This window comes from Pecten maximus, chromosome 12 (assembly GCF_902652985.1).
Source record: "Pecten maximus chromosome 12, xPecMax1.1, whole genome shotgun sequence".
Classification (NCBI taxonomy): Eukaryota; Metazoa; Mollusca; class Bivalvia; order Pectinida; family Pectinidae; genus Pecten; species Pecten maximus.
In genome coordinates this window covers 35,666,394-35,684,460 of record NC_047026.1, presented here as the reverse complement: position 1 = coordinate 35,684,460, position 18,067 = coordinate 35,666,394, and the positions used below count along the sequence as shown (strand labels likewise).

The following is an 18,067-nucleotide window of genomic DNA, read 5'->3' as shown; positions in this document are numbered from 1 at the left end:
AGAGGTGTCGGGATCTCCACGGGTAAATTGAAGTGATAATACCGTGGATGAAGAGGTGTCGAGATCTTCACGGGTAAATTGAAGTGATTATACCGTGGATGAAGAGTTGTCGAGATCTCCACGGGTAAATTGAAGTGATGATACCGTTGATGAAGAGTTGTCGGGATCTACACGGGTAAATTGAAGTGATGATGCGGTTGATGAAGAGTTGTCGGGATCTCCACGGGTAAATTGAAGTGATAATACCGCGGATGAAGAGGTGTCGAGATCTCCACGGGTAAATTAAATTGATACTACGGTAGATGAAAAGGTGTCGAGGATGAACTAGGGTACATGGGGTACAGATATGTTGACGCTACACGCACCTTGCCACTGATAACAATGCTATCTTGTGTTTATTCCGTGTGACTCTATCACTGTATCTCTGGGATTGTCAGTAACCGCTTTAGTTACCGCCGTTAATTAAATCATTAACATTAGGAAGAATTAGTCAGACATGCGGATGCGGGTTTTTGCTTTGTCGGTGGCGATTTTGACATGCCTAGCCTGCATGGGGCTTGGTAACAGTCAAGCTGTAGGTAAGTATACAATAGACTGTTGTTACTATTACCAGCATACATAAGACCATAATAAGTTGTAAAACAGCGTGAATGTTCGTTAAAAGTATTATTAACTTGATATAGTTTTATATTCACGATTCAGCATGTAAAATATTGTATATCTATGGATTAGTTAATTTATAGAGGTGCTTCCCACGTGTGTGTCGTCCGTACATTACTGTGAGCTTGTTCGGTGGTAAGCTGTGCTGGTAGACTTATCCTAACCATGTTGTCATCGTCGAGCATATCAGTATGTACAGTGAACCGTCACGTGAACTACAGTTACAAGTTTGTAGTATACCATAACAAGATGATAGCATTGTTATCCAATCACCATTCATACACTATAATCGATCTTTGCCTAATGAGCGTGTTAAACGACCATCTTTTCTTTGTTAAAGCACAATGCATCGGGTGTTGCACACTATAGCTGTGAAACAGCATTTTGACTGTACAATGTATTCATTTTTTATTAAGAGTTATGTCCCTTTCATTGCTGATTTTATTTGCTCCGGATAATTAATTGACCTTTGTTCTATTTCATGAATAATCTTTAAGGGGGCGACAATCTGCTTTTGCTCAAATGTGGCTGTATCGACTGTAAACCTCTCATGGTAACTGTAATGTCCAGCCTATTATCAATTACGACAGTATTAAGATCTGTGTGATACTGTATCTAAATTCGGTACACGAAAATGCTGCCGACATAAGATGGAACAACATGGGTGGAAAGGTTAGAGAATCTATTGGTTCGCATAAACATTAAAGACAAACTACAGGAAACGTAACTGAAAACAACAAGTAAAGAAAACATAATTTGAAGTTTTCAAATATTGTCAAGCAAAACAGATGGCAAGTGAAACTATTAACAGTTTTCATACAAGACTGAAAACAACTAGCACAAACATGCGAATCTGTTGATTGTGACAAAGAGATAAAATAACAATACACTCAGGGATGCAGCTTTACCAAACTTAGGAGAGCGCTACAGGAGGACACGGATCTTCAAGTGTTGATCGCAATGGCCCGAAGACGGGAAATATCACACCTGCAAACTCAGGACATGGAAAGGACTGTTCATGAAAAACCCGAAAGAGAAGACACAAACGCCGTCAAAAGAAACAAATCAAATGGAAGTTGAAGTAAACAACAGCGACCGACTTAACAAACTATCAGGAGTGTGTAGAAACTATGGAGCCCTCATAAGGGTAAGTCATGTAAAAGAACAATCATTTTTCGAAGGTGTGTAAATCGAAAAAGGTTGCCAAATAAGTAGAAGGTAAATCTAGTCAATGCATGGAAAGTTCATAGGATAAAGATATTAAACCAAGTTAACTCCAAACAGCCTAAAACTGTGGTAACTGTTGATGGTCTGACTCGCAATATGCTTATACACATGACACATGATCAAGTAAACTCCAAACAGCCTAAAACTGTGGTAACTGTTGATGGTCTGACTCGCAATATGCTTATACACATGACACATGATCAAGTAAACTCCAAACAGCCTAAAACTGTGGTAACTGTTGATGGTCTGACTCGCAATATGCTTATACACATGACACATGATCAAGTAAACTCCAAACAGCCTAAAACTGTGGTAACTGTTGATGGTCTGACTCGCAATATGCTTATACACATGACACATGATCAAGTAAACTCCAAACAGCCTAAAACTGTGGTAACTGTTGATGGTCTGACTCGCAATATGCTTATACACATGACACTTGATCATGTAAACTCCAAACAGCCTAAAACTGTGGTAACTGTTGATGGTCTGACTCGCAATATGCTTATACACATGACACATGATCAAGTAAACTCCAAACAGCCTAAAACTGTGGTAACTGTTGATGGTCTGACTCGCAATATGTTTATACACATGACACATGATCAAGTAAACTCCAAACAGCCTAAAACTGTGGTAACTGTTGATGGTCTGACTCGCAATATGCTTATACACATGACACATGATCAAGTAAACTCCAAACAGCCTAAAACTGTGGTAACTGTTGATGGTCTGACTCGCAATATGTTTATACACATGACACATGACCAAGCATCAATGTCACGGAGGAAACAAATAACAACAAAATCAGAAATAAGAAAAAGGAAGGAATCAACAAAACCTTTACCTGTAATCGGAACTTTTGTAACAAGCACAGAAACTAAACAGATTATTTTCTGCGCTATTTGTGTAGCAAATGGATGCAACGGAAACTTACTTATTATAGAATGTCAGTAAATCTTCAGTTCGTACCTGTTATCTCTGTTGTATCGGAACAGAGAGAAGAGAAGTTATGCAAAAAATACGCATCAATTTTCGAGGGTATCGGGAAATTGGAAGTCACCCAGATGATATACACATTGACGATAATGCTAAAGCCTGTGGCTCAACCACACACACGTATTCCCTTTCATGTTAGGAAACATGTAGAAGCTGAGCTAGACAGACTTGAAAAGTTGGACATCATTGAGAAAGTGACAGAACCAACACCTTGGGTATCCCCGATCGTCGTGTTTCCTAAACCCAGAAGTCCAGGAGAAATTGGGATATGTGTAGACATGAGACTACCCAATAAGGCTATACAAAGAGAAAGACACATCACACCGACTATCGATGACTTGATAGCAGATTTAAATGGTGCGAAAGTTTCCTCCAAACTCGACCTCAGAGCAGGGTATCATCAACTAGAGTTGACAGGAAAAGATAGAAAGATAACAACATTCTCAACACACATTGGACTTCGAAGATAAAAACGACTGAGTTTTGGTGTATCATCATCAGCAGAATTTTTTCAAGATGCGTTACGAACATGTCTGGAAGATCTCAAAGGAGTTTTTGCAGGATCCTAGAAAAACATCACAAACATCTCGAAGTATTTCGAAGGTTGAAGGAAAAGAGCTTAACAAAAACCAAGTGCGAGTTCACAAGGAAAGGCTAGAATTTCTAAGAAGTGGAGTTTTTATTTCCTATTTATTCCTTCATAGATAATATCGCACAGATGTACTAAGCACGTGTAAAGCACGTGTTTACTCGTACTTATCTCCCCGGCATGGTACAGTTCTCAGGTCCATGTATTTCATTTCAACAAATTTTATTTCTCAAAGAAGATATTTCTGAAAGAAAAAGGATTGAACAACAGGCATAGCCTATGTAAGTTCTCTCCATTTAGTAACAATGAGTATATACATGTTAACATCATTCATATAATATATAATATAGTGAGATATCAGTTATGTAGGGACAACTCTGAATCGAGTATAATTTGTCGATTTTATTTAATATATTTCATCCAGTTTATTTTTATAAAAAAATTTAAAATCCTGTAACCAAAACAGGATTCCCTCCGCCTGTGGGATACCGACCAGTAAAGTCCATAACAGTCCATGTATTTACAATGTAAATGATATCGTGATATGGGGAGTGTGCTTGGCGTATGAACATGTAGCCTTTTTTTAAGAATAAAAGTTTCTAGAGTTACATGTTACAGTATTTTCCATTTTTTCAGGGCTGGATATTTTTCAATGTAAACATTTTTTTAGTATTTGCTATTTATATTTGTATTCAACAGATACCAAACCGAGAGATGAATTGCATGGCTTCGAGCATTCACGTCATAAAGTCAACAAAAACATCCACCACTCTTTCCGATCCTACTACATGTACCTTGCCTATGTAATGTATTACTTTGTATCAATATTATTATCAATATCTGTCAATACCGTTTATTACTGATATCTGGTCATTGTGACGTATCACTTACTGTTAATACCGTGTATAACTGATATCTGGTCATTGTGACGTATCACTTACTGTCGAAATCGTTTATAACTGATATCTGGCCATTGTGACGTATCACTTACTGTCAAAATCGTTTATAACTGATATATGGCCATTGTGACGTATCACTTACTGTTAATACCGTGTATAACTGATATCTGGCCATTGTGACGTATCACTTACTGTCAAAATCGTTTATAACTGATATCTGGCCATTGTGACGTATCACTTACTGTTAATACCGTTTATAACTGATATCTGGCCATTGTGACGTATCACTTACTGTCAGTATCGTTTATAACTGATATCTGGCCATTGTGACGCATCACTTACTGTCAAAATCGTTCATTACTGATATTTGGCCATTGTGACGTATCACTTACTGTCAGTATCGTTTATTACTGATATCTTGTCATTGTGACGTATCACTTACTGTTAATACCGTGTATAACTGATATCTGGTCATTGTGACGTATCACTTACTGTTAATACCGTGTATAACTGATATCTGGTCATTGTGACGTATCACTTACTGTTAATACCGTTTATTACTGATATCTGGTCATTGTGACGTATCACTTACTGTCAGTATCGTTTATAACTGATATCTGGCCATTGTGACGTATCACTTACTGTCGAAATCGTTCATTACTGATATCTGGCCATTGTGACGTATCACTTACTGTCAGTATCGTTTATTACTGATATCTGGCCATTGTGACGTATCACTTACTGTCAGTATCGTTTATTACTGATATCTGGCCATTGTGACGTATCACTTACTGTCGAAATCGTTCATTACTGATATCTGGCCATTGTGACGTATCACTTACTGTTAATACCGTGTATAACTGATATCTGGTCATTGTGACGTATCACTTACTGTTAATACCGTTTATAACTGATATTTGGTCATTGTGACGTATCACTTACTGTTAATCCGTGTATAACTGATATCTGGTCATTGTGACGTATCACTTACTGTTAATACCGTGTATAACTGATATCTGGTCATTGTGACGTATCACTTACTGTTAATACCGTTTATAACTGATATCTGGTCATTGTGACGTATCACTTACTGTTAATACCGTGTATAACTGATATCTGGTCATTATGACGTATCACTTACTGTTAATACCGTGTATAACTGATATCTGGTCATTGTGACGTATTACGTAATGCCAATATCCTGGTTGATCACCATTGCTATGTTTTAGTTAGCTGTTGAGTGATGCAAGGTCTTGCAACATTTACTTGTCCGATATATTATCATGCAATGTTAACGTTAATTTATGCACGGGGTCATTCGATGTTCACTATATTAATATTTCAGTCATACTGTTTCTCGCGTCACAATGTGTCCCTTCCTGGTTTCGAGAGATTATTTCGATCTTACTCCGACATGGAGCTACAGAACGCTGAGAAGCTGATGGGATATATGGTCAAGAGAGGAATGACATTTACATTTCACTCCATTCATATCGGCAATAATTCTGTGAGTACATATAAAACCTTCATCATTGAAATTTAAAGTGGATACATTTGTAAATAGTTGAAAAGAAATTCTACCATACATGTACTTCGTCTCTATAATGTGTACATGTATGTAACCTACGGTTAAAAGTGATCATTGTTAGGGCGTTGTTACTTTTTTAAATATATTGTTGTTGTATACCACGATTGCCATGTCATAAATTTTTGTGACAAGCATTTGTCTCTCTGCTGTCATCGATGAAGCATCGCATTCCCTAAATAACTTGACGCAACAGATCAAATAGCGAGATTTCTGGCTGGTTTAATGAAAGGAAACAAAAGATGCTCATGATAAGAAGTGAAACTCCAAATCAGCACCCTCATACATGTATATAGTTTGCGGCGGATGGTAAAATTTCTATATGTCTTATTTACTTTACATTGGAATGCCAAGTATTTACCAAGCATTCTTTATGGCAATTTTTATAGTTTGCTGTGGAAACATACAAAATACCAAAATGTTATTTTACATATATATATAGAAGTATTCGTTGTGACGGTATCGTCCTTCCCGTAATAGAGAGTATTTGTAATCGTTTGCTACATTAACAATAACCAAACACATTGTTGTTCAATACATGAACCTTAGTTCTAGCTGGTTTCATCACCTCTGTGTTTTGCTTGCAGTGTTATGACAGAGATGATGACGGAGAATCTGCACGGACGTATGTTTTGAGAGTAATTACAGACACTCTTAAGAACCAGAAAATGCTATTGAGCAATTACATCAAAACTCAAGAAACCGCTTCCTTGCGTAATTATCCACACGTAAGTTTGATAATTTATATGCAGGTTTTAAAGTCGAAATTGTGTTGCACCAATCAGAATTCATGACGTCATGTCATTGTCCATATTATGACGTCACACCCGATCTGATTGGCATTGCCAATGAAAAACGTTCGAGGGTATGTACATTTATTACACAAAGATGACAGAATGAGTATGTGATAAAGTATTATAGTAATCATCGATATAATTACTTTTATTTCGCTGTCTTATTCCAGTATAATAATAGTTGTCCTACTTTACACTTGTATTATAAGCGCTTATTTAACCAAGGGACCGCGCTGGCCGAGTGGTTACGGTGTCCCGACACTTTATCACAAGCCCTCCACCTCTGGGTTGCGAGTACGAAACCTACGTGGGGCAGTTGCCAGGTTCTGACTGTAGGCCGGTGGTTTTTCTCCGGGTACTCCGCCTTTCCTCTACCTCCAAAACCTGGCACGTCCATAAATGACCCTGGCTGTTAATAGGGCGTTAAACAAAAACAAACAAACAAACAAAAGAGATAGCTCTGTCGGTTAGAGACGTCGGCCTGTAACCTCGTGTGATGGGGCCTCGTTTGCTCTGTCGGTTAGAGACGTCGGCCACATAACCTCAGGTGAGAGGGCCTCGTTAGCTCAGTACGTTAGATTGCCGGCCATGTAACCTCAGGTGAGGGGGCCTCGTTAGCTCAGTCGGTTAGAGACGTCGGCCTGTAACCTCAGATGAGGGGGCCTCGTTAGCTCAGTCGGTTAGAGACGTCGGCCTGTAACCACAGGTGAGGGGGCCTCGTTAGCTCAGTCGGTTAGAGACGTCGGCCTGTAACCACAGGTGATGGGGCTTCGTTAGCTCAGTCGGTTAGAAACGTCGGCCTGTAACCACAGGTGAGGGGGCCTCATTAGCTCAGTCGGTTAGAGACGTCGGCCTATAACCTCAGATGAGGGGGCCTCGTTAGCTCAGTCGGTTAGAGACGTCGGCCTGTAACCACAGGTGATGGGGCCTCGTTAGCTCAGTCGGTTAGAAACGTCGGCCTGTAACCACAGGTGAGGGGGCCTCGTTAGCTCAGTCGGTTAGAGACGTCGGCCTGTAACCACAGGTGATGGGGCCTCGTTAGCTCAGTCGGTTAGAAACGTCGGCCTGTAACCACAGGTGATGGGGCCTCGTTAGCTCAGTCGGTTAGAGACGTCGGCCTGTAACCACAGGTGATGGGGCCTCGTTAGCTCAGTCGGTTAGAGACGTCGGCCTGTAACCACAGGTGAGGGGGCCTCGTTAGCTCAGTCGGTTAGAGACGTCGGCCTGTAACCACAGGTGATGGGGCCTCGTTAGCTCAGTCGGTTAGAAACGTCGGTCTGTAACCTCAGGTGAGGGGGCCTCGTTAGCTCAGTCGGTTAGAGACGTCGGCCTGTAACCACAGGTGATGGGGCCTCGTTAGCTCAGTCGGTTAGAGACGTCGGCCTGTAGCCACAGGTGAGGGGGCCTCGTTAGCTCAGTCGGTTAGAGACGTCGGCCTGTAACCTCAGGTGAGGGGGCCTCGTTAGCTCAGTCAGTTAGAGACGTCGGCCTGTAACCACAGGTGAGGGGGCCTCGTTAGCTCAGTCAGTTAGAGATGTCGGCCTGTAACCACAGGTGATGGGGCCTCGTTAGCTCAGTCGGTTAGAAACGTCGGCCTGTTACCACAGGTGAGGGGGCCTCGTTAGCTCAGTCGGTTAGAGACGTCGGCCTGTAACCACAGGTGATGGGGCCTCGTTAGCTCAGTCGGTTAGAGACGTCGGCCTGTAACCACAGGTGAGGGGGCCTCGTTAGCTCAGTCGGTTAGAGACGTCGGCCTGTAACCACAGGTGATGGGGCCTCGTTAGCTCAGTCGGTTAGAAACGTCGGTCTGTAACCTCAGGTGAGGGGGCCTCGTTAGCTCAGTCGGTTAGAGACGTCGGCCTGTAACCACAGGTGATGGGGCCTCGTTAGCTCAGTCGGTTAGAGACGTCGGCCTGTAACCACAGGTGAGGGGGCCTCGTTAGCTCAGTCGGTTAGAGACGTCGGCCTGTAACCTCAGGTGAGGGGGCCTCGTTAGCTCAGTCGGTTAGAGACGTCGGCCTGTAACCACAGGTGATGCTCCCTAACCGTGTTATTTAGTGTGTCTCGGGAAGCTAAGAAAAGGACTAGTCTGTGCTGTCATGGTTGTGTCTTAGGTATATATACCCTACTTGCTCCAAATGGCATGTGACAGGCCTCCTGTAAGTTGTTCAGTGATGAACTAAATGTAGTCACCAACTGCTACAAGGAGACCCAGCCTCAGATTGACACAGTGAATCCAATGTCGACCTCATTCCAACCCGTGATTCTAATGTAAACCTGTGTTACTTCCATACAAACCCACAAATCCATGTCAACTCTCGACTCCAATGTCGACCTGCGAATCCAATGTCAACCCTGTAACGTATGTCCTTCTCACTAATACAGGTAATATGTTGGAAGATTGGCAGCTATTTCAGATTATGTTCTTGTTTAAATCTTTTCAGCTGAAACATTTTATCGAGGATGAGTTCATGGAGCAGAAGTACCTCAAGATTAAAGAGATGGCAGATATCAAGACTCGTCTTAGGACGCTTCTGTTGAAAAAACAATCAGGCTTTGAACTGTTTATGTTTGACAAGTCCTTAATGTGAGAATATTGTGATATTTGAATATCTAGCTAAATGTGCAATATTGAAAATCCTTACCTTTATTACACAAAATCTGTTCAAATCCATCCTCGTCTAATATATATGAATTTAATTCTACCATTAGTGTTTTGCATGTCTACTTTTTATGATTAATTGCTCTTTTAATTAGCACATCAAAAATTATCAGTTTAAAGTGAAAATAAATATAATTTTATAAGAAAGTACAATATCTGTAAAGTACATACATTGTAATCTATGGGACACAAATTCCTATATCAAGGTCGCTATATGTAGTATTAGTATTTACTCCCCCACAGGGAATAACCAGACAAGGATGTTTCAACTTGTATTGTTTACATATTCAGATCATGAATCCCACTTTTTATATCACTCTAAGGGGAAATGTTGATACTAAACATATACAAACCATGCTTTGAGAATTTTTGCCAAATCCCAGTAATTGTATTTACCATATGTTAAAGACCAACTTACTAATACAGTATTTTGAAAAGAAACTTGAAACTATAGAAAGAGACGGGAGTATTGTTAGGAAAGGGAACGGAATAGTTCAGGTTGAAGACAATGGGATATACCTCTGATAAAGAGAAACACCTTTCAATACCAGAGTGCAAGGACAAAAAACACCTATTCAATAGGAACGAACATGTTTATTGGCTATGGCTGATGGTAACACAAGTACAAGTCCACAAACAATGCAGTCTTCTAAAACATATTCCTTATTAATGTATCAAAATACTTATTCAAAGTTATACGAAAAAAGAAAGTAATAACATTGAAAACTAGAAATTTCAGTCATCATTCCTATTAGATTCTAGACAAATTGTCTATATCAAGTTTCCTGGCATTAGTTTCTATTTTCAGAATGAAACATATTTATTTTCCGTGATTATGGGTTACCTAAAACAGTTTTAAAGTAAATAAAGCCTATAAGTCAAGGCCATTGCTCAACTATAGTTTAAAAGTAGAATGTTAAAATAATGATGAATGTCAAAATATGCATCACTACACAACACAATGGCACAAAAAGATATGATATACATATACAGTACTATTGTAAGATTTTAGCCTGCAACACGAAAGTACACAGATTTGTTACGTACAACACCCTGAACAGTCTATATAAACATTGCACAATTTTGTACAAGTTTTTGAAGAAAATGATTCTTATAGTTTAAACCTTTTTGTTGACTTTTAAATATTGTTGTGATATAATGGATATGTCATCCCTGACAAATATCATCTATACTAGAAATAGCTCCTGGATTCTTTTCTTCCACTTCTTTTTTTTCACACATTTAACGTGAAAATTTAACTGCACAAAAACTTGATTTTTTTCAACAAAATAATTCCACATCAAATGATTGTACACTAGAAAAATTGTATGTGTCTCAAATTTGTTGCATTAATATTGACAATTTGTAACAATTCGCAACAAGCAATAAAAGTATTTCAGAATAACAAACAAGTCTTTAGTCTGTGTGTAACCTAATGTACATCTATTTTGATGACTGAGAATTTCCCTGGAAACACCAGGTAAGAGAACTATTTTTCATAATGTTCCAGCTAATCTCTCTACTTGACAAAAACTCTCACAAAACCTTGATTTCAACCTCTGACTATTGTGTAATGCATATACATTGTATATGTACATAACCTCATATTATACTGCTATCATTTGCCTAGCAGAATTTATAGCAGTATAATACATGTACCTTTGAAGAAGGAGTTCGGCAATATAGCTTAAAAGGCATATAAAGAAGTTATTAAAATACAAATATTATAACACAAGTTACATGGAGTATGAAACTAAAGCCATTACTAAGAATAGTGACATATATTGTCTGCCAATCTTTCGAAAATTAGGAACAACTTACAGTTTTCCCCATACCGGCAGTTGTTTACATGTACACTATAGCAGAGATTCTTAGAAAATGTTCTCGTACTTACATGTAAAAGGTGATATATTTCATCATCTAATTAGAAAATATCTAAACTTTTCAATTCAACATAATTTGTTATCAGAAGTCCAGTAAAAAAAAAGATGCAGAAAATTCAAAACATCACAAAAGCATTTAAGAAATGCAAACCGAAAAGGATGATAAAATTTGTGAGATGTTACACACATACTGAATATTTCTAATTTTCTCATTTCGTGTAATTTTTGTCAAAGCCAATAGAATCTGTTTACACTAAATATTTAAGACACAAATAAACGTAATTATATGTTCCATCTGTCCCACATTGTCAAAATCAGAAACAGGCTTAAATACATTACCTAAACATTGATTTTGATCTTATTCCAGAAATTTGATGCCTCTATCCCCTAAACTGCGTACATCTATGAAATGCTTAGTAGGGGCTACTACCCAGGCTACATCTAGATCTATGACCGAGTAGCCCCTAGCTACATCTAGATCTATGACTGAGTTGCCCCTAGCTATATCTAGATCCATGACTGAGTTGCCCCTAGCTACATCTAGATCTATGACTGAGTTGCCCCTAGCTACATATAGATCCATGACTGAGTTGCCCCTAGCTACATCTAGATCCATGACTGAGTTGCCCCATAACTACATCTAGATCCATGACGGAGTTGCCCCTAGCTACATCTAGATCCATGACTGAGTTGCCCCTAGCTACATCTAGATCCATGACTGAGTTGCCCCTAGCTACATCTAGATCCATGACTGAGTTGCCCCATAGTTACATCTAGATCCATGACGGAGTTGCCCCTAGCTACATCTAGATCCATGACTGAGTTGCCCCATAGCTACATCTAGATCCATGACGGAGTTGCCCCTAGCTACATCTAGATCTATGACCGAGTTGCCCCTAGCTACATCTAGATCCATGACTGAGTTGCCCCTAGCTACATCTAGATCCATGACTGAGTTGCCCCATAGTTACATCTAGATCCATGACGGAGTTGCCCCTAGCTACATCTAGATCCATGACTGAGTTGCCCCTAGCTACATCTAGATCCATGACTGAGTTGCCCCTAGCTACATCTAGATCTATGACTGAGTTGCCCCTAGCTACATCTAGATCTATGACTGAGTTGCCCCTAGCTACATCTAGATCTATGACTGAGTTGCCCCATAGCTACATCTAGATCCATGACTGTGGTTTTGTTGGTCTAGCTTTGTCAGCTACATCTGTTGCAGGCGACACAAAAATCATTTGCTAATCAAAGTTTTATTGATGTCACTTGGTGTGGTACATGTAGTTAATTAAGCAATGTACAATATAATTATGATGTATCATATTAATATATACTCCTGATAAAGTCATGTGTGATAAAGCAACCTCGATATCGCCAGATTTCAAACTTGCAAAAACCATGGTTATCACATTAACAAATTATACAATAAAATGTCCAAACACATGTATATTGAACCAAAAACGTCAACAATGCAGACAGAATTTATTGTAGCTATATGTCTTAAAACTTAAGCATCACCTTTGCAATTCACTCGTGTATGTGTACTTACACATTCAAGCCGTCACAAGTCATCAGTAAGTAAATGCTTTATTTCAATTTGATACAAGTCATATTAATAATTATACCGTTACCCTAGTAACAATTTACCAGGTCCAGACAGTCTTAACCAATCAGAATAAAAGAAATGCAGAACACTAGAATTGACCAGAGCCTGCATCAACCAATCAAACTGAGGAAAGTGCTGTCAGCCTTTCTACATACTTAGCTTAAATATTTACGTATTATAACAACAGCACACTTGGTGAAATCTACACACAATTAGAAAAGCCCTGGAACTAACTCAATACAGGTAAGTTAATTTTAAGTTTGACTTAGATCTATAGATATATTCTATATAGTTAGACTGTATGAACAATGAATGAAGAGTCTGAGCGATTGAAAACAAAGTTTTTCTTTTAAAAAATGCTAAGACTTGTAACACTTGGTGCATTAATGATCCACTGATCACAAGTTATGTATGATTATACAGAAGAAATGGCAATGAAATAGAGTTCAGACATTAATTAATAATGCTATTTGTTTGAAATGCTTGCATTACAGAAACATACAACAGACAAGAAACCTGTCCAAGGAGCTCAATCCAGAAAGATTGTGCATATTAAACTGTGACATACAACATATGAAGGAATTTACAAATGGCAAGCTCGTTCACTTCATAGAAAAATCTCAGTAAGACAGTTTTGGTTGACAAAATTACTTGAATAAAACAAATAACTGTACCTGCAGTTATGTTAATGAAAACGATAGCTTTACAAATAAAGCTGTTCTTGTCGTTTGTTATACATGTATTCGGCAATATATATCATAGTTTTATAGATAATGTATCTCTTTATGTATCTGTCTTTGTTAGGATCTGATTTCCTTTCCAGTAAAATCAAAAAATGTAAAATGTAGCACCACACTGTTAATCATATGCAACAAAAACTTATCAATGCCAGTATTTTCATAAGGTAAATTTACACATATTAAAAATGTTTTGTGAAATTCTCACAAACTTCTCTGAAACCTTGCATTAGTTTTAAGCACAGGAAACTATATCTTAAAATCAGATTATGAAAACATTCATACTTTGAAGAATATAATTGCCTCTTAACAAAATAATGCTGAATCTAGCTAAATCATCACTTACTGTATCGCCGGTTTTTTTGTGGGGATGATATTTTTGCTATTTCAAAGGCCATAGATACGGTCGCAAAAATTTGATTTGCAAAGTAATAGGACACCAGAGACAGTGAGTTTTTGACCAAGGATTATGTATTTTACAGATAAGCATCAAGAGCAATATCATGAAAAATTAAATACTTCTTTTAGCCAGATTGCAAAATTTCAATTCATTATGATTTTATATTTTCCTTTTAAATGAAAATCTGGAAATTTTCCACCCAGCTATACGGTATTAAAACGTAACATACACAGACAATGCACATCAGATTAAAGGTTGATATAAAAATAGAAATTGTCTGTCCTGTTGTTTTTGATAATCCGCTCATTATAAAACCAAGAGAACGATCATGAATAAATCACACTGATTGATGTAACATAACAGAAGGTTATATGTATGTATATTGTTTGTTCTAGCATAGAAATACAATGGAAAGGACTACTAAGATACAGGTGTTCACAAGTCAAAAAGACTTCTGTCTCCTGTAATAACTGAATTTGTTGGGAAGTTTTAGCCAAAGGGAGGTCAAGCTCACAAATCATAATATCCTTGTCATATACATTTTCATTGTAGTTGATAATATAACTGTAAAATTTATGTTTATCATAATTATACGAATATTGAATAAAGCATGAGACTTGGATCCTCTCTGTTCCCCTAGCGATCAACTTCCATTAAAAAAAACTTCAATTAAAAACTTAAGGATGTATGCTACATGACATCAGGTAAAACTGCACATCACTGTATGTCATTTCAACTAAAATAATGTAACACATGTACAAAAAAACAGAAGAATTGTTCAAAAATACAAATTTGATCTAGAAATGAAATGATTACTATACATCTACACTTCAACTAGGACACAATATTATGACTTGATATTTATTCCACAAACACATACCATCATCACATATATAGAATATGAAAACAAGAAGCAAATTGTCTATAAAAATAAGAGTGCAGCTTTATGGGCAAGTTGTGAGAGTTGGGTAACAGTTTCCTTCGTATTTTTATTATGTGTAGAACCTTTCCCTGTCCAGTTTCCACACCTTTCATTCTCTTTCCTGACAGCTTTTACCTTCTTCCTGGACACAACCAAAACAAGACTTTATCAAATGGATGCTCATTAAGTCATAATGTGATATGAGACTAAGACAAAATACATAACTCAAAGTTTAATTCAAGATTTTATTTCCAGTATCAGTACTTTGCAATGTGTTATGCTGCATTAAACCATCAACAAGATTAAAAGGTAAAGAAGAGGCCCAATGGGGCTGTAACACTCACCTGTTCTACAGATTAATAGAACACTAATGATGGGATGATTTTAATAATGTAACTTTCCCAAGTTAATTAGAGATAATGAGCTCGATCCTAAATACATAGAGGATATCTAACAGTGTCTTCAGTAATACCAAATATATTTCACGAGTGGGGCTAATATTTTGATATTTTTCACGAGTGCGCAGCACGAGTGAAAAATATCAAAATATTAGCCTCACGAGTGAAATATATTTGGTATTACTGAAGACACTGTTAGATATTCTGTTTATTACATTTTTTATCAACGAAAAACCTACCCTGTATGCTAACTAGGCCTACAGCATAATTTGTAAACAAAAACAGTAGTTCCCCCTGTCCAGGTGCTGACATATATGTCAGGCTTTCTGATTGGTCAATGATTTTGGTATTTTCTAATCATTAATTTGATTGGTCAAATCAGCAAAAGTGATATTTTTCACTAGTGAAAAATATCGAAAAATATCACTTTTATAGAATGAATAATTTTTGATATTTCACTGGTAAAAATGTAATAAATACTGATATCCATTCTTTCTATTATATTTCTAAAAAAATTCTTTTAAAAAGATGACCCCAAGCTTCTTGTCAATTCAGCAGAAATGTATATGGTGAAAAAAGTAATTTTACCACTCAAAAATCAAATTGAATTCAGTACTCGAGTACCCTTCATTACAACATACTTACAAAAGCATGATCCAATATCATGACTTTATTTCCCATCTCTACAGACGTCATTTAAGTATATAAAACATCTGACCCATCTATGACATTGAAAAGTGAGTAAAAGGTCATTCGTTAGCATATAAGTTATGTATACTTGTCAATGAAAGTAATTATTCCAAGCATGTTAATGATTGATAACATTCAAAGATTTTAACTTATTGTGAAAATATAAAACAACCTAACAAAAATACATGATTAGTAATGAGTGAAATACTGTGAGTACTTTTTGGCCATCACCTACTTACCATATCATCTAGCACACAGTGTCAAGGTTCATCAGCTTTTATCAATCTTGTGTGGATCTGTGATGTGATCAGTGAGATGTTTCATCATCCCAAACATACGTACCCGCCTCTTGCCTAAAACAAAAACAAACATCACTGTGAATGCTATCATCTTTGAAATTAATTCTAACACATTATAATACTAGTCTCCCAAACTAAACAAAATAATTTACCAAAATTAGACAACATGCAATGAGGATCAATCAGATTGAACCCAGCAGAAAGCAATTAGAATAGGCCACTTGAGACTTTAGGACCCTAACTATGGGTTCAGGAACTACCGGTAATTCTAGATTAAAAGTGAAAAATCAAATGAATATTCAAAACTGTTTGAAACAATTAAATACAACAATTTAGTTTCTGTGGTATGAACTGACTGTTTTCATTCATTGAGATGTAAGATATAACTTCCTTTAAATACTTTATATATATTCAAAAAATATAACTGTTAAAGGTTGAAGTATTTCAAGATCTTAGCAAATTTTCAATGAATGTAATCATTATTACTATATCTTAAAAGTATTCAAAACCTTAACCTCCTTCCATTCTGTCATACTAGAAACATGAATGAATGACAGAAGGGCATTCCCTGGTAAACTTAACACAACAATCTGTCCCCTGGTAAACTATACACAACAATCTGTCCCCTGGTGAACTATAAACAACAATCTGTCCCCTGGTGAACTATACACAACAATCTGTCCCCTGGTAAACTATAAACAACAATCTGTCCCCTGGTGTCCCCTGGTGAACTATACACAACAATCTGTCCCCTGGTAAACTATAAACAACAATCTGTCCCCTGGTGAACTATAAACAACAATCTGTCCCCTGGTGAACTATACACAACAATCTGTCCCCTGGTAAACTAGAAACAACAATCTGTCCCTGGTGAACTATACACAACAATCTGTCCCCTGGTAAATTATATAACAACAATCTGTCCCCTGGTAAACTATAAACAACACTCTGTCCCCTGGTAAACTATAAACAACAATCTGTCCCCAGGTAAACTATACACAACAATCTGTCCCCTGGTAAACTATAAACAACAATCTGTCCCCTGGTAAACTATAAACAACAATCTGTCCCCTGGTAAACTATAACACAACAATCTGTCCCCTGGTAAACTATAAACAACAATCTGTCCCCTGGTAAACTAAACACAACAATCTGTCACCTGGTAAACTATAAACAACACTCTGTCTCCTGGTAAACTATACACAACAATCTGTCCCTGGTAAACTATAAACAACAATCTGTCCCCTGGTAAACTATATACAACAATCTGTCCCCTGGTAAACTATATACAACAATCTGTCCCCTGGTAAACTATATACAACAATCTGTCCCCTGGTAAACTATAAACAACACTCTGTCCCCTGGTAAACTATAAACAACAATCTGTCCCCTGGTAAACTATAAACAACAATCTGTCCCCTGGTAAACTATAAACAACACTCTGTCCCTGGTAAACTATAAACAACAATCTGTCCCCTGGTAAACTAAACACAACAATCTGTCCCTGGTAAACTATAAACAACAATCTGTCCCCTGGTAAACTATACACAACAATCTGTCCCCTGGTAAACTATAAACAACAATCTGTCCCCAGGTAAACTATAAACAACAATCTGTCCCCTGGTAAACTATATCCAACAAACTGTCCCCCGGTAAACTATAAACAACAATCTGTCCCCTGGTAAACTATAAACAACAATCTGTCCCCTGG

General features: G+C 37.5%; 2 protein-coding genes across 2 annotated transcripts in view; one reads left to right on the top strand and one right to left on the bottom strand.

Moving 5' to 3' along the window:
• The first annotated feature begins 394 nt into the window (after window positions 1–394).
• LOC117339128 (ferritin-like) lies at window positions 395–11,406 on the top strand. Its single transcript, XM_033900542.1, has 5 exons — window positions 395–578; window positions 4,175–4,278; window positions 5,720–5,881; window positions 6,547–6,687; window positions 9,198–11,406. Exons 1-5 carry the CDS (start codon window positions 497–499, stop codon window positions 9,342–9,344), a joined length of 636 nt encoding a protein of 211 aa, XP_033756433.1. The 5' UTR covers window positions 395–496; the 3' UTR covers window positions 9,345–11,406.
• Window positions 9,990–18,067, bottom strand: part of LOC117339125 (upstream activation factor subunit spp27-like) — a 26,440-nt gene continuing 18,362 nt past the window's right edge. The window contains exons 10-11 of the mRNA XM_033900538.1: window positions 16,297–16,410; window positions 9,990–15,111 (exon numbers count right to left, since the gene is read on the bottom strand). Coding sequence (XP_033756429.1) covers window positions 16,328–16,410 — 83 coding nt within the window. The 3' untranslated portion in view covers window positions 9,990–15,111; window positions 16,297–16,327. The remainder of the gene's footprint in view (window positions 15,112–16,296; window positions 16,411–18,067) is intronic.

Excerpts from the sequence above, each read along its gene's own strand:
- LOC117339128 (XM_033900542.1), top strand. The coding sequence starts at position 497 with ATGCGGATGCGGGTTTTTGCTTTGTCGGTGGCGATTTTGACATGCCTA. Across the intron at positions 579-4,174 it reads TGGTAACAGTCAAGCTGTAG|ATACCAAACCGAGAGATGAA; the intron begins GTAAGTATACAA and ends TGTATTCAACAG. Across the intron at positions 4,279-5,719 it reads ACTACATGTACCTTGCCTAT|TCATACTGTTTCTCGCGTCA; the intron begins GTAATGTATTAC and ends TTAATATTTCAG.